The sequence below is a fragment of the Idiotropiscis lumnitzeri genome, chromosome 17 (assembly GCF_059441095.1).
Source record: "Idiotropiscis lumnitzeri isolate Australia: NSW breed Sydney's pygmy pipehorse chromosome 17, RoL_Ilum_1.0, whole genome shotgun sequence".
In the NCBI taxonomy this organism is placed as follows: domain Eukaryota; kingdom Metazoa; phylum Chordata; class Actinopteri; order Syngnathiformes; family Syngnathidae; genus Idiotropiscis; species Idiotropiscis lumnitzeri.
In genome coordinates, this window is record NC_142407.1 from 16,981,036 (window position 1) to 17,000,679 (window position 19,644).

Genomic DNA, 19,644 nt, shown 5'->3' on the forward strand with positions numbered 1-19,644 from the left:
TCCTCTTATTATCATTTATTATGATCATCACAATAATAATAATCATTGGAAGTCATCTTGGCGCCACAAACTTGGCTGCGCCCCTGCTGGATGGTGACGTCATACATTGCTTGGCTTGTCAAGTCAAAACTCCTCTTATTAAAAAAAAAAAAAAAAACACCATCACTAGAAAACAAAAAGAATAAAAGCATGAATTTAACACTTCACACTCCAGACGGATGACAACGCGTTTTTTTGTGAGTCAGGGGCGCAGTCGCGACAATTTTGACAAACGCCATGTTGAGTCCAGCTCATCATTAACATTTCACACAGAAAAAGAAGAAATTAAATCACACGCAAAAAAAAAATATATATATAAAGTGGCGCGATGAGACAAGCACAAGTTGCGTGGCGTGGCGTGCGTGTGTGCGTGCGTGTGTCACTGCAGGACACACTTGTCCTTGTCGTTGTACTTCCTCCTCCTCATCGCCAGGCCGCGTTCCAGACGCTCGTCCTCCTCCAGCGCCCTGCATGGCGCGCACGCGCACACACCAGAACATACATATCAGTGGTGTTTGTGACGTGTGAGTGTGTGTGTGTGTGTGCGCGCGCACGAATGCTGAAAGTGGTTCATACGCACCCTCGCTCCTTGGCATCCATGTCCCTGATGACGTCATCACGTTGGTTGACCAGACACACCAACTCGTGCAGGAGGAACTGCTCGCGTTCTCGCTGGGCGTGTGACTTTTGCCAGTCTGTGTTGCGCGGACACGCACGCGCACGCGCACACACACACACACACACAAGTTGTCAGAAGGGTCCCATGACACGTCGCAAGTCACACAAGGGCAGTCAGCTGACCTTCCATGGCCATCGTGGCTCGTAGCTCTCGGGTCAGCAGCTCGAAGCGTCTCTCCAAGTCTTGCTCCTGCTGCCTGTCGTCATCGTCATCATCATCATCATCATCGTCGTCGTCATCGTCATCATCATCATCATCGTCGTCATCGTCATCGTCAACATCATCATCGTCATCGTCAACGTCATCATCATCGTCGTCATCATCGTCAACATCATCATCGTCATCGTCAACATCATCATCGTCATCGTCATCATCGTCATCATCATCATCGTCATCGTCATCATCATCATCGTCATCATCATCGTCGTCATCGTCATCATCGTCGTCGTCGTCGTCATCGTCAACATCATCATCGTCATCGTCAACGTAATCATCATCGTCGTCATCGTCATCATCGTCGTCATCGTCATCGTCAACATCATCATCGTCATCGTCAACATCATCATCGTCATTGTCATCATCATCATCGTCATCATCGTCAACATCATCATCATCGTCGTCATCGTCATCATCGTCGTCGCCGTCATCGTCATCATCATCATCATCGTCATCGTCAACATCATCATCATCGTCGTCATCGTCATCATCATCATCATCATCGTCATCATCATCATCATCATCATCATCGTCGTCATCGTCATCATCATCATCGTCGTCAACATCATCGTCATCATCATCATTGTCATCGTCAACATCATCATCATCGTCGTCATCGTCATCATCATCATCGTCATCATCATCATCATCATCATCGTCGTCATCGTCATCATCATCGTCATCATCATCGTCGTCATCGTCATCATCATCATCATCATCATCATCATCGTCGTCAACATCATCATCGTCATCATGTGACCTACAGCAGTTCCAAGTGGTCTTGTCTTCGTATAAACGCGTTCTTCTTGTTGACCAGCGTGAACCACTCCTGAATCAGACGCTCCTCCTCAGCGCGGTCGCTTCCTGTCACGGTGTCACACGCACACGCGCACACACACTCACGAGGTGTCACGTGCATGCGTGTGCGTGGTTGTAGTTGAGCGCATCTCACCGCTTTCCATGAGGCTCCGAAGGCATCGCTCCACCACCGCCGCTCTGCAGTCGACGTGCTTTTGCTCCGCCTCCAACGCCGCCATCTCGCTCAGCACGTACTGACTCGTGTCCTGAAGGCGCTGACCACACATGCACGCGCACGTGAAGGCAGGAAGGAAGGAAAGAAGGAAGGAGGGATCGATAGTAAGGAAGCGAGGAAGTTGGGGAGGGTGAAGGAAGGAATGAGGAATTAAAGAAGCGGGAAGGAAAAAAGAGGCGAGGTGAGGAAGCAAGAGGGAAGGTCCAAAAATGAGCAATCTGTGATTGTTGCTGATGACGTCATCATATGGTCATGTGACGAGGATTTGATTGCTTGATGGCGTCAAAGTTCAAAACAAGGAGACAAAAAAACAATCTCACCATTGTCTTGTCTTCTTCATTGGGATGCTGGGACACTGTGCGCGCCCGTGAGCGCACACACACACACACACACACACACACACACAAGAAATAAAGCCCTTTCTTTTTTTTGTGTGTGCGTGTGTGTGTTGAGGTTCTGACCATGTTCCTGCGCGTTTGCCGCAGACTCATTGACAAGTTGACGTTCGTCCTGAACAGATCATCGAATCAAACACAACGAGAGTGACGAGGGAAGCGAGTCGGGCTCACCTGCGGAACAGGAGGCGTGGCCTCTTCTGCAAAGAAGAAAAAGCGCAGCAACGCATCAACATCTCGACTGCTGAAATGGACACTTGAGCGTTCGCATCTTTGCTCATGAGCCTGCCGCATCGCACGTTAGCGTTGAGCGAGCGAAAAGCAAGTGATCTCGCCCGGTGTCGGTGCACCGGCCTTAGTTTTTTCTTTTCTTTTTTTTTGGGGGAGGCGGGAGGGCGGGCAACTTCCGTGAGGGACAATTTTTAGTGGTAAGATGCCGCCGGGTGGCACCAAAGACACATTGCAAAAGCAAAACGCACGCACGCGCACAAAATACAGCGGGCTCACGACGATCAGATTTGTTGAGACCGACCTTGAAGTGTCTTCTTGGCTCTCGGCGGCGCAACCGGCACGGCGGCCGCGTGGGCGTCCTGCCGGCTGCCGACTGGCGCGAAGTGACCGCGCAGCTGGCTGGCGTACGTCATCACCATGAGACGGTCCGGAAGCGGCCGCGCCGCCACGTCGCACGGCTCCAGGAGGCGCGGCACGCCCACCGACTCCAAGGCGGCAAAGGCCTGGCGGCAAAGACGCAGCGCGGGCGGCGTCACGTGCTCGCTCTCACAAGTCGGGCACGCCCCATTTTGGAGGCGGGCCCTGAAGATTCGCTCCTTGTCACACGCTCGCCAGCCGGTAAAAAAGTGGTGGTCGGGCCGCTCACCTTCTTGTTGTTCATTTCCATGTCGTGACCTTTCAACTCCTGGAAATCTCTGGAGGCACAAAAAGAGAAGATGCGGCGTGATGGGCGGCCCGCGATCCATCGACAGGCGTGCGGCGTCGTACATGAGGTCGGGGCGGAAGTGATGCAGGAGGGCGCAGAAGGCCAGGCCGTCGCTCCAGGACGCGCCGAAGTCGGTGATCCGGACCCCCGCGTAGCCGGCCGTCACCTCCTGACACCACCGAAGCAGCGACCGGACGGCGGTCGCCGAGCCCTGCCGGGGGTGGCGCCGTAGCGCGTTAGCGCCTGAGCTCGCCGTCGCTGTTGCTGCGTTTGCGTTCACCTCGCCGTCGCCGTCGTCGTCGGCCTTTCCGTCCGCCTCCTTTCCGATCGGCCCGACCGCTGAGGACCCGCCGCTGTCATCGTCGACATCATCGAGCGCCATCGTACTTTTCATCCCCCTCCGTTCATGCGGCCGCTCGGCTCGAGTTTGAGTGTGCGTCGCCACGGCGACCGACCCGCATTCCAGTGACGAGCGCTCGTCCGATCGCCGCGCGCCGTCTGACTCGGCCTCTCGCTTCCTGCCATCGGGGGGCGTGTCCAGTGACATCATGTGGATTCTGTCCAATAGGAGCTGCTCTTCCTCCCGCAGACGTCGCCGCTCGGTCACGCGATCCAAGTGGAGCGGGCTCGCCTCGGCATCGCCACGTTGGGACACGCCGGCCGTTTTGGTTCCGCCGCACTGGACGAGCGCACCTTGATCTTGGTCATTGTCAAGATGGCGGCCGGACGGTCTGCTGTGAACAGAATGATTGACAAGCGCTCCAATTTTATTTGTATTTTTTTCTCGCAATTTGCAAAATTCCCATTTTCTCCACGGGGGCACATGCGTTGTTGCCGAGAGACGCGAGAAGACGCCGACAAGATCCCCAATTGTAATCCGACGGTTTTTTTCCCGACTGATGAGCGCAAATCTGCGTGCGAGTGTCGTTCCGTCATGCGTCGCTCCAAGTGTGCGGAAACCGGCACAAGTTTGAAGGCGGCGGCTAATTTACGCGAGCCAGTCAGCGGCGTTTCGCGTTGCGTGCTAGCATTGAGCGTAGCCGGGCGCTCCGTGGCGGCGGCGCAAAAGGAAGCTCATTTCAAAAAAGGGTCGGGTTAACAAAGGTCGACAAAAAGGTCGGAAGGGAACCGAGGTCGCGGCCGGAGGTCGAGGGACTGACGGCAAAGAAGGGTCAAGTGCCGGGATAGCGGACGATCCAAAAGTGACCTTCGATCGGATCGGAAAAACTTTCGGCCTATTAATCCGGCAGCGGAATTTTTTTTCTCCTGCAAAAATATCGAGATGGGCCCAAAGCGTCGCTCGCCTTCCAATCGGCCGTGCGTCGCGTCTGGCATCGGCTTCAAAAGACAGAAAGGGATTTTTTTTTTTTTTTGGTGGACGGGAAAGCTCAGTTGCATTTTTGATTGGCCGCAACGTCTGCAACGTTGCGACGTCGAGCGGCGGCAATTCAAGTTTGGTGAAAAGGACACGGCAGCGTTGTTGCCTTTTGCGGTCTGACGTTGTTTTTTTTTTCATGTCCCAAACAAAAGTTGAAATCCAACTCCGTCACCTCCGTGTGGCGTGTTCCTCGTCCTGCGTTCGTGTTGAAGTGGCGCGGCCCGCTAACTTTGCGGCGTCATTTTGGTTTTTCCCAGCTTGAGGCCAAGGAGGCGGGGCCTTGGCTACGATTGGTCCAACGGGAGCATCCGCCTCAGCAGTTGCACTGCCAAAGAAAAAAAGAGAAGATGAAGCAGGCGGCGGCGGCGGCGGCGAGGCTCGTCGTCGTCCAAACGAACAACAAACAAAAAGAAGACGACAAAGAGCGTCTCCTCATTTGCGCAAAGCGAGCAGAGAGCGGCGCTCGTCTTTGGGGAAACTTTTTACAGAGCACGAATGGAATTTTTCCAGACCGACTTTGTTTCCGCAGCTGGTCTCGAAATGTTTGTCGTGTTTTTAGAGCGTCCGTTCGGCCGCAACTTCCGCAGAACTGAAGCGTCACCCTCCGAGCTTTCTTGGGCCTGTGAAGAATTGTCCAAAATTGGCAGAACACGCCGAGAATTTGCCAGCGCGACTTTGTCGACATTTCGAGCGCGTCGGTAAAACGTTTCCGAGACTTCTCGAGAGCTTTCCGGCGTGTTTCTCCAACGTCCGGGAAGCGGACTCTTGACGAGCGCACGTCCGTCCGGACGCTCGCTCGCTCGCGCGTTTGCCATCTCCGACTGGCGATCTCGGGGCCAAACTCACCTCCCATTGGCTGCCCACGTGTGTCCTGATTGGCTGACACTGTCGGCGTCCAAAAGCCGCTCCTCCTCCGGCCTCGTCTTCCTGTCCTTCTCCTCCAATTTTGGCCCGTCTTTCTCCCTTTGCACCTTCACCGTTTCCTCCTCCTGAGCCCTTGTCTTGTGCTCCTCCTCTTTCTTTGGCTCGTCTTCTTCCTTCTCCATTTCCAATCTTAACATCTGGCTCTCATTTGCCCCCGTTGCTCTCTCCTCCTCCTCCTTTCTCCTTTGTTCCTCCTCTGTCCTCCTCGTCTCTTCCTGCCTCGTTTTGCTCTCCTCCCTCAATCTCTGCACCTCCTTCTCCGCCTTGACTCTTTGCTCCTCCTCCATTCTCCTCTTCCTCTCCTCCTCATCCGTCCTGCGTGTCTCCCGCTCCTCTTCTTCCTTCTTATTGGCCAAACGCCCTTTCTCCTCTCGCTCCTTTTCCACCGTGAGACTCGTCTCAAGTTCGCACCTCTTTCCGTCCTCGCTCTCCTTCTCTTCCACCTTTATTTTCTCCCCCACTTTCTCATCTCCCAATCTTTCAAGCTCCTTCTTTTTCTCCACCCTCTTCTCCTCGTCTGGCTCATGCAGTCGCAAGCGTCTCTTCTTCTCATCGTCCTTCTCTGGTTCCGGCATCTGTCGCATCTCCTCCTGCCTCCTCCGCTCGGGCTCCTCCTTCGACCATCTGACCTCCTCCCCGTGGGGCTGCCAGAGTCTCTTCTCCTCCTCTTTGCGTCTGGCCACATTTGCCTCCTTTGGCTCCTCCTCTTGCCGCAGCCGGTCGTCCCGCTCTCGCTTGGCCCGGAGGCGCCTCTCCTCCTCGCGCCTCCTTCGCTCCTTCAGCTTCCTCAGCTCCTCCTGCTCCTCAAAGAGCCGCCTCTTCTCCTCCTGGAGCAGCCTTCTCTTCTCTTCCTCGTGTTGCCGCCGCCACCTCCTCTCTTTCTGCGCCTCTTCCGCCGTCTCCTCCAGGCCAGGGTAGCTGGTAGAGGTCTCCTTCAGCAGGAGGCTGCAGAGGAGAAAGAGAACATGGCTCAAACGTCCCTTTTCCTTCCGCTTCTCCCCATTTCATCCCTCCTTCCTTCCCTTTCTCACCTCCTCCTATTTCTTCTCCCCCTTCATTTGCTTTGCCCCATTCTTTCCTTTCCGACTTCTTCCTTCCTCTTGCCTCTTTTTGTTTCATTGCTCCATTCTCTTTCTGCTCCTTTCTTTTGGTGGTCACTCCTCTCCGCTGTCTCCTCTTGTTCCACTTTCTTTCCTTCCTCCTCTCTCCTTGCCTTGCTCGGCTTTTGTTTCTACCTCCTCTCGCTCCTCTTTTTCTTTCTTCTTTCAATCCTTCCCACTCCTCGCATCTACCTTTTCCTTTTCCACTCCTCGTGTCCTTTCTTTCTGTGTCTTCCTCTTCCTTTCGTTGGTTTCTCCTCTCCCCTCACTCCTTTTTCTCTCTTCTGCCGCCTTTTTTTTTTCGTTCTTCCCTGCTCTGTCTTTTTTTGTCCCTTCTCTCACTCTGATCCTCTTCCATTCCTCTCTTCCTCCTTCTTTTGCTCCCCCCCCCCAAACTCACCCGCCCGAGTCCCGCTCCCCACGGCAGGTTCCCGATTGTCTCCGGCGCGCGCCGCTTCCGCCGCCGCCGCCGCCATCACGAGGCGCTTCTTGTGGCGACTCGGCGCGACGACGGAGGTCGGCGGCCTCCTCGTCGCCGCCGAGCCGGTTCTGCTTGGGGGTGATGAAAGCGGCGAGGAGGCTGGTGGAGGCCCGCTGTGGGGCGCCGCTCTCGCAGCTTGCAAAGGGCCACGGAGGAGGCGGGGCTATGATCAGCTCTGATTGTGACTGGCCACGACTGGGAGGGGACATAGAAAGCGGAGATCAGGTTCGAACGGCACCACTTTTGCTCGCCCGAAGGGAGGCGAGTCAGGCGGAATATCCAGCAGGGGGCGGGCCAGCTCAGAAACACTGCTAGCGCATGTTAGCATGGCGTTTTCTGGGACGCTAAGCGTGTGCTTTTTGTGGACCCACCTGCCCTTCACTTGAGCCTCCGGGCTGGCCATCTTGGAGCTCTGCGCCGCGATCGCTCGCCCGCTTGCTGCAGTGTCACCGACAGCCGCGGCACCTCGGCTTGCGCTCGGCGTCATCTCCGAGGCAACAGATGATGCCGTCGCCTCGGCCGTAGTGTCTACGTGTGAACAAAATGGCACACTCTTGCGATGAGGAAACCGACGAGGGAGGGCTGCCAAAATCCAGAAATGGTCAAATTTGGACACTTGTAGCGGCAGCGCTGAGTATTTTTAAATTTTTTTTTGGGAGGTCGTACCTGCTGGCGGGCTGCTGACGGCGGACGTGGAGGGGAAAGGGGGCGAAGGGGAGGGGGACGCCCGCAGCAGCGGCGGATGAAGCGCCGGTGCGGCGGGCTCGCAAAGGGCGTCCAGGTCCGGACGACTCAGCAGCGGCACGGTGATGATGTCATCGGCGGGGGGAGGGGCAAAGGGCAGCACTAAGGGAGATCATTTCATTGGCCGAAAAAAAAAAAAAAAAGACATTTTCTACTTTCTGACACCACTTTTTTTCATTTACATTTCAGTTTCCCTTTTAGACTCTTTCACATCAATTTGCCGCAATCTTTCAAGTGATTTTTAAACCATGTGATGCTTATTTAATGGATTTATAAAATCAACACACTAGAGCTGGGCACTTGACCCTTTTTTCCGCTCAGTCCCCGCCCTCCGGCCTCGACCCTCCGGCCAGATTCATAAAAATTGTCGGTGCCGTCGAGGACCCGACCGACTTGCAGAGCCTGTTCTATCAAAATCGAGCCAACGAGGTCCGCACGTTCCAAAACAAAGCCAGTTCGGGGAGAAAATGTTTGTGAGTGTGAGCATGCCAGCCTCCAGGCTACCTTTTCCCTGGAAGATGGCGGGCAGCGGCGGTGGAGGCGGAGCCATGAGGGGGAGGGGCGGGGAGGAGGAGGGGGGAGGTGGACCGCCCCCTCGGGCGACTGAAGAAAAACAAAGACAAGGAAGATGCCAGGGAGGATGGAGACGTTTGGTCGACCTCAAACATTTTGCTCGGTCAACGGGCTGACAAACGCCAAGCGGCGTGCACAGGAACAGTCACAGGAGTGTGCAAAAGGACAAACAAAGGGGACGGTGAGAGCAAGCGCAGTCAGAGGATTGAAGTTGGAGTTACTGAACAGTAAAATGAAGACACGGCAAGGAGGAGCAGCCAAAGGGTTGTTATGGCGAGGTGGCCGCGGCGAGCTGACGAGATGAGTCCGACGAACAGTCGGAGGAACAGTGTGACATTTAGCTCGAGCATGCGACACCAAGAAGCTACCTGGCGCCACGATGGTTTCCGGCGGCGGAGGGGCGGGACGATCGGGGCGCATAAGAGGGCGCCGAATGGCTGCGTTGGCCGGAGGGGGGGAGAGAGAGAGGCGGGACGTGAGATCGAGGAAACAGGAGGACGGCGAAACGGGAGGGGGGGCGTTTACCAGCTGCGCCGCCAGCGGACTTGCCGTCGCTGTCCCCGTCGCTCTCGTCGAAGTCGTCCATGTTGGCCACGTCGGGTTTGACGCTCATCAAGCTGGCGAGGCTCTGCATGTCTTGGTCGCTGAACACAGCGAACGTTAGCTTAGCTTAGCTTAGCTTAGCTTAGCTTAGCTTAGCTTAGCTTAGCTGCACCCGCTCACCTCGAGCGAGGCGGCGCAACGTAGCCAACGTCGGCGCGGCGCTCGGCTACTCACGTGGCTTTTCCCTCGCACACGAAGATGCAGGACAGCGACAGCTTGAGCTCCGCCTCCGCCACTTTGACGGACAGCGGCTTGAGCGGCAGCCTGAGGTCCATTTGCGTCGGCGTCGCGCTGGCATAATTCGTCAGGTTGATGGCAGCGGATGCCAGAACCTTGCGGTGGCCTTTGTACTCCTGCCGGATGGCAAAGTACGGTCAGAGGAGCGTTTCGGTCGCGTCGCCGGCAGAGAGCGGGAGGAATGTTTTGCACGAGCGGGCGCTAGAAGATGGCCGCCGCGGACGCTACTCACAGCCTCAAGGACGAAGGTCCACTCTTTGTCCTCAAAGGCGTCGGCGCCCGCTTCCTGGAGACACGACCACACGACACGCACATGACGGCGCCGCAACGAGCGCAAGCCTCCCGCAATTTGGAGCCGGCCGGCTACCTTGAACAGCGTCACCGAGATGTCCACGTTCTCCGGGACGGGCCACACGACCGTTCCTCTGTACGGGTTCTTGATTCCAGGCTGCCAACTGTGCAGCTACACACATGCACGCACGCACTTTTTCAGATTGTACTTGCGGGTGTCTTGACCTTGCTTAATTGACATCCAAGCGGAGGCTTCTGCCACCCTCAAGTACGCGCAACGTCAAAAAGTGGACGAGGCCCCCCCCAAAAAAAATGTTGATTTCAAAGACAAACGACGAGTTTTAAGGGTAAAGATGTCCTTTAATAGTCCCACGATGGGGACATTTGAGGTGTTAAGCAGATCACACTCCTTCCTTGTCACCAATTTCACGTTTTCCCGGGAACTTTGAAAATAAAATGTTCCACCACCCGACGGCCGCCTTGCGCCATTCCTCGGCCCCACGGATTGTTTTCGGAAGCGGTGACAGGTCAGACTGACAATTTGTCTTTGCGGCAAAATGACTTTTGCATTCAGTCGAACTACAAATTGCCTCTTAAGTTCGGATATCTCGATTTTGGACTGTTTAACTTCCGCTTTCTACGCCCCCCCCCCCCCCACCCCTTTCCTTTTCTGCTTGGAGAGGGGCGGGGCGCCGAAAACCAAATTTGAAGCTGCCGCTGTTTGGATTCGGCAGCGACTTCTGCATTAGCTGACTGGGTCAGGTCCTGAGGAAGAACCAGTTTTTGCGCAGCCGATGGCAATAAACTTGAATCCGCTAACAGCGGTCCGTGAGCCATAAAAAGAAGCGGGTGAGCCCCCCCCAGTTTGCGGCGGCTTTAGGAGGAGTTTTTGCCTTTCCTGACGCACGTCTTTGTCTCTTAAAATTGCTGCATCAAAATCAAGCCAATTTGGACCGAGCCACCGACTGTTGCCGTTCGGTCCAATCGGAACTTTTGAAATTGGAAAATTTGCCGCAGGAGAGTTCTTTCACCTTGGAGCACATACGCCGGTTTCTCCTCGTCCAAACCACACCTAACTTGTCTGGTTGCCTGCACACACACAAACACACACACACAATGTTTGGTGTGTGCAATCGACACATGTTGTGTGTGCAGAAGCACAAATTTATGACTGTCGTGGGGACGGTTGACGTTTGCGGACGATATTGTCCGCCAGCATAAAGGAAGTGAAAGAGGAAGTTGCACTGCAATCACGTGAGCCACAAGCATACTTGTGGGGCATATTGGAAGAACACACACACACACACACACACACACACCCCTGTTGCCGGTTGGTAAATTCACGACAAAACACCACACGAATGTAAGTGAGCGGTGCGGCCGCACTACAAAAGCGACGCTTGTTGATTGTTGACTTGCATGCAAAACGTGTTGCATAAATAATATTGAACAAAAGTGAACTTGAAGCAAAAGAAATCAAATGACGCAGACACACCGAAGAGTGAGTTCATGAGTCGACTTGTGTGTGAGAGACGCTAAACGAGCAGGACAGCGACATTGACCCTTGAGGAACACCATCGAAGGCCTCTGCCAAAATGCTGACTTCGGTTTTCTTGCACATTTGTACGTCATAGTTTGTTTTATGCGTGACTCTTTAGGAAATCATTTTCCGTTCAATCATTAGAGTTTGAAGCAAATTTTTTGGGACGTGGCAAATTTGGGGATTTTTTTCTTTTTTTGTCATGATTTTTTTAAGACCTAAATTTTACAAGTATTTATGGGGACATGCCTCAAATTGTTGGGCTCATCCATGTTTGTTCATCCATCCATCATCTGTCGCGCTTCTCCTCACGAGGGTTGCCAGCCAATCGCAGGGCACACAGAGACGAACGGCAGTCCGCGCTCACGCTCACTCCGAGAGGCAATTTAAAGCGTCCTCTCGACCTGCCATGCATGCTTTTGGAATGTGGGAGGACACCGGAGTACCCGAAGGAAACCCACGCAGGCACGGGGAGAACATGCAAACTCCACAGAGGAAGGGCGGAGCCGGGATCGAACCCTCGACCGCTGCGGTCTCTCACTGTGAGGCCATCGTGCGAACCAGTCGGGCCTCCGTGCCGCCTCAGTTTGTTCAAAGAGTTTTGCATCAATTTGAACATTAAGCGCAGGGACGCTCTCTAAATGTTTTTCAGAAGAGTAAATAGTTTGACAGCAACCGTCACTGCAAACCAACAAACACTTTGCGCAAGCACGAGCGAGTCTTCTTTGCGGTTCTTTAAAGTGAACTAATGCCACCGCCTCTCATTTCTTGGCAGCGCGTGACGACAAAAAACATTTCACGTGTTTTAATGAAGTGAGTTCTCTTCAAAGGTAAGAGATAGAACTTTCAAATATATATTTATTAAAATTGTCTCTGTTTATGGCTCCACCGAGATTTTATCGCCCGCAATAAAAGCGGATCGCCACACTGACAGCTGACGCGGGTACGAGCGCGCGCGCGCGCCACCATCCTTTCCGAAAGCGCCAAAGAAACCCACAAAGAACGGCACGCACGCGCGCGCGCACAACTGATAAAGCGCTTTGTCGAGTCGTGTGCACTCACCATTTGTCTTTGCATTCAAGCAACAACTCTTGGTAGGAAGCAACAAACTGAAACTTTGACGCTTTTTTGCCGACACGCTGAAGTCTCTTCCACACTGACGTCATCGCGGACACACTAAACACGACCGCGTGGGTCCAAGCGTCTAGAAGTTCTTCACTCTCTTCGGGAAGTCCCACGTAGGCTTAAAGCGAGGCGCGTGCTCGCGTCCTTTCCTGTGATTGGACTTTTACACGCACGCGCAAAGAGCCGTCAAGCGTTTTAAGGTCCACGTCCAAGCCAGACTTTGATCATGCCACGCGCTCTTCCAACGTGCGCGCGCACGCCCCAGGACGCTTGGGAGTTTCCGCGCTGACTCAAGTGCGGGTGCGCGTTCACGCGAGTTGACAGCCGGGATTATTTTTAGGATGATTGACGGGAACAGCCGAGTGGGAGGGGCGGGCCGTGACTCAGGGGTTCCCAATTTCCAACACCTCCGCGCTAGGAAACCAGTGTTTTTTTTTGCCTTGTCTGTCAAACGCCTGGCCCCGCCCACCAGCGTGCAGGACGACGCCAACATATTAAGAGAAGAGTGAAAAAAAAATTGAAAGTTAGTTCTTCGTTGTGTGATTTTGCATGTGTCGACCTCTTGTGGAGACAAAAGGTAGTCCATCCAACCATCTTGGAGTGCGAGTGGCGATTGGCGAGAGGGCGGGCGGCAAGACACCCAGAACTCTAATCTCGTTGCACTCTTGAGTACAATGACAATAAAGGGATTTCTAAAAAATTCTAAACTGGTCGCCAATCCACATGCAGACAAGCAATAGGCTTCGTTGGTACCGCTGATGACATTTTCATCCCATTTGAAATCAAAGTCAGCAACAAATCAACAAGGTGTGTCACATCTTGCGTTTGTTTCGGAGTACAGATGACACATCCAATATGGCAGACACCCCAAAGCCTGTCAACCGTGAGGCACGTGTACGAAACCAGCAAACTACCGTGTTGCACTACAACATGTAAAGCGTTCCTCCAATATTCACAATATTTTTTTGGGAGGGGGGGGCACTATTTGCAGACGAGGATATCGTGGGCGTGCCCGTCGGCATTTTGGGACGAGCAGGTCAAGAAAGGAATAAGCGGCATTACGTCAAACGGCGTTGTAGACCTTTCGCTCCTTGTCGCAAATAGTTTTTATTTCAACAATCTCCACGTTGTGCGTGTTGGTTTGAATTAGTTTCGTTTTTTTCTGTCTTTATTCGGCTGCGTGCGATGTGGAAATGGCGTTCTCGACACTGATTGGTCATCGCTGGCGATGGACAGACTGGGCCCGCGTAATCCGGCCTGAAGTACTGACGGAAACTCAGTGACCACCTGGCAATGTCCACCTCACAAAAGTTAAGTTCCCAAAAATAAAAAATGCTCATGAACAAACCATGTCTGAAGCAATTTTTCATTCTAATGCGTAGCAGTGGGTATGCAAGTCAGGTGACCAGAAACAGGTTGCCATGGAAACATGAGTGGAATCATTTTAATGGCCAAATGCTTTTAAAAGGGAAAATAATTTACAAAAAACAAAAGCTCAACCGTGACGCCTGGCCCGCTCAAGAGTTCAAAGGGCAAAGTGCCCTCATTGGCTGATCTGACGCAGGCTCTGCAGCGAGGCAGCACAGCTGGAGATCAGGTTGCACAGCTGGATGCTGGACTCCAGGGAAGCGCAAGTTTGCAGCTGGCTGCTGGCCCAGCGCATTTTGCTCAGCACCGCCTCCTCGGCGTCCTGCACCACAGGACGCCGAGTCAGCGGACGCAAGGCCACGCTGGGCGGCGGCGGGTGGGCGGTGGCGGCGGCGGCCCTCGGTACAGCTGCGGCGGCCCCGGGGAGGATGGCGGCGGGGGAAGCCGCTGTGGGCGGGGCTGTGGGCGCGGAAGGGACAGCCCTGCCCCCGGCCGCCGCCCCCTCGCAGTGCTCCGGTCGAGGTTGGGGGACGGCGACTCCGCAGTCGCCATTGACGTAAGCCACATCAGTTGGCGCCGGAGACTGAGCCGCCAGCCGCCGCTCTCGCACCTGGGACAGCGCCGCCTGTGCATTGAGGGCTGACAGGACACCGGCGATGTCACTTGTGTGTAGTGGATGAAAAAAAATGAGAAAACCAAAAGTTCTCCCAAAAAGTCCACTTGACTAAAATCTTTTCATGGCGGGGTGTGTGTGTCTGTCTGTCTGTCTGTCTGTCTGTCTGTCTTACCAGGGTTGTCCTTGTCAACATCAGAGTCCAGCTCCTGACACGAGACACAATAGTTCTTGTGTGCACGGTCCTGCAGCAAGATGGTCTGCAAATAACAATTCAAATGACACAAAATGTCACGAATGTGTGTGCGTGTGTGTGTGTGCGCGTGCACGACTTACACCGCACACATCGCAGCACTCGCCCAGCATTTTGTAGCCTTTGAGAAGGTAGTCGCCCATGGCTTTGCTGATCTGGTCTTGTCTCTCCCTGCGGGCCTGGATCACCTTCATCTCGGCCTCGGTGGGAGGCTCCCACTCCAAGTCTTCCTCCTCTGAAGAAACAGAAAAAGACTGGAAGCAGGGGCGACTGAGTATGCTTAGAAACAACAACAGACGAGTCAAATGTCAAGAAAGCAATCAACACATTCTTGCCTTTTCGCCCAAAAGTTTCATCCTCTGATAGTCACAGCACTGCGCCTATTTTAAGGCACTACATACGAGCTCATCATTGAAACTTAACGCGTTACGTCCAATAGGGACAAACACTAGCTAAAAGTCAACCAACATTTTTAAGAAGGAAATAAAATGCCACATAAAACAATATTTTACAATTCTAAATATGGCGAAAACGTCTTTCATTGTTGTCAATTAATGTAATACTTGAAATTACAATACGATTATGGTCATGTTCATTCTGGTCGTATTTTACGACAATATTTGTACACGCTAATACTTAACGAATAAAAGGAAGTCTTAATTCTTCTTTAGTGCTGAAAACTTGAATGGAATATGAGCATTTTGTTGTCCTGAAGCTTCTTAAGCATCCAATTTGAAGCCTTTGAGCCAGCGCGAGAACAATGTAGCTCGGAGCTAGCATGTAAAGTGATGCTAATGTTAGCCGAGGATTCCAAACGTCAAGTTCGCCAAAGTCAAACCACAGTCGAGAAGCTTCACCAAAGGCTTCGCAATGAGCGTCGATTGCCTCTTGAATTGGCAAGCAGGGGAAAAAAGTAAACGAGCGAGCAGGAAAGCAAGAAGCAACCAACCAACCAACCTCCATGAAGCGACATGTTGCTGCGCTGCGAGGCACACACGTACAGCGTCATGACGTCACGCGTTGGACTTTCACGGCCGCAGGCAAACGTCTACCCTGGAACGCTGCTGCCTTCTACCGGCTTTTGGTGAAACTGCAGGACCTGGGACTTCTTTAGTTTCGGTTTGATTAGATTTTGTGCAACCACCGGATGAAAAAAATTGAATGAATTCATTTCTTTTCTTTTCAGTATATCTGCAGTATGAAATGTCTTCAATTCTGCAAACATTTCTTCTCATTTGTCACTTTAAGATATCCAACGAATTCCATCAGAATCAGTAGCCAATCGTTACACAAAACAGTTGTTTTATTGACAGCTATCCATCCATCCATCCATCTTCTGTAGCGCTTCTCCTCACTAGGGTCGCGGGGGGTGCTGGAGCCTATCCCAGCTATCTTCGGGCAGTAGGCGGGGGACACCCTGAACTGGTTGCCAGCCAATTGCAGTATTGACAGCTAAACTTTGCTTATTTGACATTATATTGATCACAAGCAGAAAAATTAATTTGATACATGAATTCAAATTCACCATGAATTTCCTACACTGAAAAGTTTTTGTTAACTCAAATGCTTTTGTTCTGTGCGAACCACTTGATGAAATAATGAATATAATGGAATAAATATAACACTTTTTTTTCAGCGCAGGAATGAATTTACATACACTAAGTGCTGATTATATATATATATATATATATATATATATATATATATATATATATATAGTTGTTCATATCAAACAATTTCTTTTGCCTAAGTCTTTTTTATTTGAAATAAAGGAATTAGTCAATGGATGAAACTCGAGAAAGACTATCTGGTCCCAGTAAACAGGGTCAAATTCTTGAATAAAATATTCTGTTAAAATTTTCAGAGTAAATGTAACTTTGAATTTGAAGCTGAATATTTGACTCTCAGACTTAAATTTATTTTTTAACAGTTAATCCTGAAGTGCAGTGAATGCCATGAAAACATGTCGGGAATACAGTATTTCTATATTCAGGTATTGCGGGGTAGCCTGGAATTTTAGCCACGCCCACCATGAAAGGGTGACTACTTTCTACATAAAACATCACAAAAATAAGAATATTACAACAACAAATGAAGAATCAAAGATCAGGGTCAAGGTGCCATCAAGGCCGCCATCTTGTTCGGAGTGAAGATCTCGATCCAGTAGCCGTCGGGATCCTGAATGAAGGCCAGACCTTTCCTCTTGCCTGCCAATGACCCAAAACCATTGTCACGCTAACAAACAGTACACTTCTGTTGCAAAAGTCCCACCGTAGTCATTCGTAGGGCCCGACCGATCAATCCGTCGATGTTCGCGCTTGGAAAATTGGCCTCTCAAAAAACGGCTGATTTTCGGCCAGTTTTTGCTCATTTCTTTTTTTTTTCCTCTCCCAATAACACATTCCAACACAAGACAAAGAGAATGACATTCAAACTAATATCCCAAAGATAAATCAGATGAGTTTTGCCAATTTGATCTGTTTGTTGACAGCAAATAGGGACAAAAGTCAAACATTCAAATCTTCTGCCCGTCATGTGTTTGTGAATGTTAAGGGTCCAAATAACAAGTTATTTGGTTCATTTTATCTTTTTAAAATGAAGCAGACGATTAATTGGCGGTCTTCATTTTATTCATCTGCATTTTGGCGGCCCCAGTCATGGAGTTTATTTGATAGGGAAAAAAAAAACAAAAACAGCAACAAACTAAAGCGGAGGAGTCTAATGTGTGTGAAAGTTCATTTGCAGGAGACATTTTTGGGAACGATGTGAGGTCCACCAGGTCTAAACACTCAAGTTTATGATGCATGTGTTTACCAGAGTGCGGTTTCTTGATGAAGGTGACGCCCAAAGATTGAAACAAGTGACAAGCGATGCCAACGTCAGGCACGGCGATGCCAATGTGACCTTTGGATTAAGAAACAAACAAACAAATATTTCCAAAAATGCCTCGTTCAATTGAAAAAAAGTGAAAGAGCAGCTGCAGTTCTCACCAAAGCCAATGGGGTCGCTGTTTCCGTTGTGGTACGACAAACTTGCGTCCGACTCGGAGCCCCAGTTACTGGCACAGGCGCGCGCGCGCGCACACACACACACGCGCACAAACAAATTCATTGTAACAAATGTCGACGTTTTTTTTAATTTTATTCTTATTATATGGAGAACTGTGTCCAAATCAAGCTAATAATAACGTTGAATTCAATTGCTTAATAACGTTTTTTTGTGCTTGCATGTTACCTGATAATAAAAAGGGAATACCACGACTCCTTCTTTTTTTTTTTTTTTTTTTTTTTTTGAAAGTGTGTGTGAGATTTTCTGTTGCAAAAGTGTCACTGCAACTGTTTGTCTCTTTCTCCAAACATAAGCTCCGATATGGATTGTTAACTTACTGGGTAAGTTCTAAAGTGGCTCGGCGGGAAAAAGTCCAGGCCGTCCTCTCGCGGATATCGGACGGAATATCAGCCTTGTTTTCGAAGCCCAAGAAGTAAAGGCTGAAGCGCACCGACGGGAAGTCGATCTTCTGCAGCAACCTGACACAAACACACAAATGCAATCACAGACACACACACACACACACGTAGATGCAAATAATACACACGTAAACATACGCAAATACATTTCACAGAAACACACACACGAAGAGGCACGCGCGCTCAAAAAGAAAAATCCCAAACATTTTCACAAAAAGAAACAGGCAAAATTTGTAAGGTGGCGTTGTGAGTTGCAAGTGTGAGGCCTCCAGGGGGCGCTGTGGGCACTGACGTCATTCCGAGGATTCGTGTGTAGAAGTCGAGGGAGCGAGCGGGATCTTTGACCCTCAGCATGGTCTGCTGCATCATGTAGTCCTAAAACCACCAAAGACACGCCCCGACATGACGTCAGGACTCATTAGCATGATCACAGCAACACAGAACATTTCCGATATCGCAGGCTCAAACTTGCGATTTGATTGTGTGCACTAATAATAGAGGCTATATTCATTTTTTTATGCTGACGAAAGCTCACGACTTAGGGTGAGCTGTTACGTGTTCACTTTAAAATCAAGACCAGCTACCGAACCGCCGCCGAGAGTGAAAATCTGCATAGAATAGACGTGCCATTACAATTGCAAAACAATAATAATAATAATTAAAAAGCGTTTGTTCAATTCAGAGAAACATCAAACCAAATTAGAATCTTTTTTTTAACCGTTGAGTCTTGTCTTTTGTCTTTCAAGGAAAAAAAAGATTTTCGGATTCAAAAGCTTTTCAGTGACACGACTGTTTAACCTGTTTTGTGGTCCTGGTTCAATGGCCATTTCATTCATCTGCCTATCGCTTAACATCACAGGCACGGACGGATGAACAAAGTTCTAAAAAGGTGCTCGTATTTTCCGACCAATGACGCGCAGTGAACCACCGTGCTTTGGAATGACGTAAGGCGATTTGATAGGACCCTCGTGGTGACGGGAGCGCGCCGAGCAGCCCTGAGTGACACGAAGCCCAGCCGTCAAAGTCAAAGCGAGCCGAGCGATGCGTGACGTCACCTTGGTGGCGGGGTCTCCGTCCTTGCAGGCGGCCGCCACCGCTTCCTCTGACAATCCGCCTCTGTCCATGACGCCGTCACTCGGGAAGACTCGGTGCGACGCAGCAGCAGCCACTAAATGCGCCGGGTGCTGCGTTCAGGTGTGGCTGCTCCAAGTGTGGGAACCTCTGCAAAGGTGGATGAGGCCTCTTTGAAGATGACCTTGGTGCGGTGGCGTCGGCCGTAACGTCTTCCCAAAGACGACAAGCGACCTGCCTGCGTCGCGTGCGCGAGGCTCACTTTGCCAAGTGCGCCGGAAGGCATCGCATAGGCGCGCCCGTACAGGAATGCGGCTGCGTGTGTCAGCATGTGTCACGCTGGGCTGGCCCAAAACTTCAAAGCCGCCTTCCACCATGTTTGCAGGACACATTTATACATGCTTAGATCACAGGTCCATGTCTCAAGTTTTGGAAGCAATCATTTTTTTAATGGCTTCTTACAGTGGGAAAGGAGAGCCATCACAATGGGCACACTCATGAATCGCAGATGCTTTCAATGGACACAGCTTCGGCCACGTAAATCCTATCGTGGCGCCACCTTCTGGTCAAAGTAAAA

The 19,644-nt window shown here is 51.4% G+C and overlaps 3 protein-coding genes across 6 annotated transcripts; all 3 read right to left on the reverse strand.

Annotated features, from left to right (window-relative positions):
• Window positions 1–12,601, reverse strand: LOC148320659 (EH domain-binding protein 1-like protein 1). The gene is made up of 24 exons (XM_088279052.1): window positions 12,233–12,601; window positions 10,662–10,719; window positions 9,707–9,802; window positions 9,572–9,625; window positions 9,277–9,455; window positions 9,025–9,143; window positions 8,868–8,936; window positions 8,431–8,529; window positions 7,849–8,028; window positions 7,554–7,764; window positions 7,102–7,377; window positions 5,524–6,546; window positions 4,850–5,002; window positions 3,362–4,033; window positions 3,240–3,288; window positions 2,895–3,096; window positions 2,537–2,562; window positions 2,429–2,477; window positions 2,212–2,322; window positions 1,887–2,072; window positions 1,699–1,798; window positions 841–914; window positions 620–734; window positions 1–506 (listed from the first exon to the last, which is right to left on the reverse strand). Exons 1-24 carry the CDS (start codon window positions 12,334–12,336, stop codon window positions 419–421), a joined length of 4,293 nt encoding a protein of 1,430 aa, XP_088135178.1. The 5' UTR covers window positions 12,337–12,601; the 3' UTR covers window positions 1–418.
• A 1,110-nt stretch (window positions 12,602–13,711) lies between these two features.
• Window positions 13,712–15,620, reverse strand: znrd2 (zinc ribbon domain containing 2). Of its 3 annotated transcripts, none has more exons than XM_088279761.1 (4): window positions 15,487–15,620; window positions 14,613–14,764; window positions 14,452–14,536; window positions 13,712–14,302 (listed from the first exon to the last, which is right to left on the reverse strand). In XM_088279761.1, exons 1-4 carry the CDS (start codon window positions 15,536–15,538, stop codon window positions 13,839–13,841), a joined length of 753 nt encoding a protein of 250 aa, XP_088135887.1. In that variant the 5' UTR covers window positions 15,539–15,620; the 3' UTR covers window positions 13,712–13,838. The 3 variants fall into 3 exon arrangements, with proteins under 3 accessions (XP_088135887.1, XP_088135886.1, XP_088135888.1); XM_088279760.1 differs by lacking the exon at window positions 15,487–15,620 and adding an exon at window positions 15,171–15,480; XM_088279762.1 differs by lacking the exon at window positions 15,487–15,620 and adding an exon at window positions 14,865–15,320 and having other exon boundaries at window positions 14,613–14,783.
• Window positions 15,621–15,814: 194 nt separating this feature from the next.
• LOC148320661 (lactoylglutathione lyase-like) lies at window positions 15,815–19,378 on the reverse strand. Of its 2 annotated transcripts, XM_088280410.1 has the most exons (6): window positions 19,052–19,377; window positions 18,289–18,371; window positions 17,916–18,056; window positions 17,520–17,587; window positions 17,344–17,433; window positions 15,815–16,736 (listed from the first exon to the last, which is right to left on the reverse strand). In XM_088280410.1, the coding sequence occupies exons 1-6, from the start codon at window positions 19,118–19,120 to the stop codon at window positions 16,642–16,644; spliced, it is 546 nt and encodes a 181-aa protein (XP_088136536.1). In that variant the 5' UTR covers window positions 19,121–19,377; the 3' UTR covers window positions 15,815–16,641. The 2 variants fall into 2 exon arrangements, with proteins under 2 accessions (XP_088136536.1, XP_088136535.1); XM_088280409.1 differs by lacking the exon at window positions 15,815–16,736 and having other exon boundaries at window positions 16,768–17,433; window positions 19,052–19,378.
• Between the last annotated feature and the right edge of the window lie 266 nt (window positions 19,379–19,644).

Excerpts from the sequence above, each read along its gene's own strand:
- LOC148320661 (XM_088280409.1), bottom strand. The coding sequence starts at position 19,120 with ATGGACAGAGGCGGATTGTCAGAGGAAGCGGTGGCGGCCGCCTGCAAG. Across the intron at positions 18,057-18,288 it reads ACACGAATCCTCGGAATGAC|GTTGCTGCAGAAGATCGACT; the intron begins GTCAGTGCCCAC and ends TGTTTGTGTCAG. Across the intron at positions 17,588-17,915 it reads GCCACTTTAGAACTTACCCA|TAACTGGGGCTCCGAGTCGG; the intron begins GTAAGTTAACAA and ends CGCCTGTGCCAG.
- LOC148320659 (XM_088279052.1), bottom strand. The coding sequence starts at position 12,336 with ATGACGTCAGTGTGGAAGAGACTTCAGCGTGTCGGCAAAAAAGCGTCA. Across the intron at positions 9,456-9,571 it reads GGACCTTCGTCCTTGAGGCT|GAGTACAAAGGCCACCGCAA; the intron begins GTGAGTAGCGTC and ends GCCATCCGGCAG. Across the intron at positions 5,003-5,523 it reads ACGTGGGCAGCCAATGGGAG|TGCAACTGCTGAGGCGGATG; the intron begins GTGAGTTTGGCC and ends TTTCTTTGGCAG.
- znrd2 (XM_088279760.1), bottom strand. The coding sequence starts at position 15,309 with ATGCTAGCTCCGAGCTACATTGTTCTCGCGCTGGCTCAAAGGCTTCAA. Across the intron at positions 14,765-15,170 it reads ATTAAGACTTCCTTTTATTC|AGGAGGAAGACTTGGAGTGG; the intron begins GTTAAGTATTAG and ends CTGTTTCTTCAG. Across the intron at positions 14,537-14,612 it reads AGTGCTGCGATGTGTGCGGT|ACCATCTTGCTGCAGGACCG; the intron begins GTAAGTCGTGCA and ends TGTTATTTGCAG.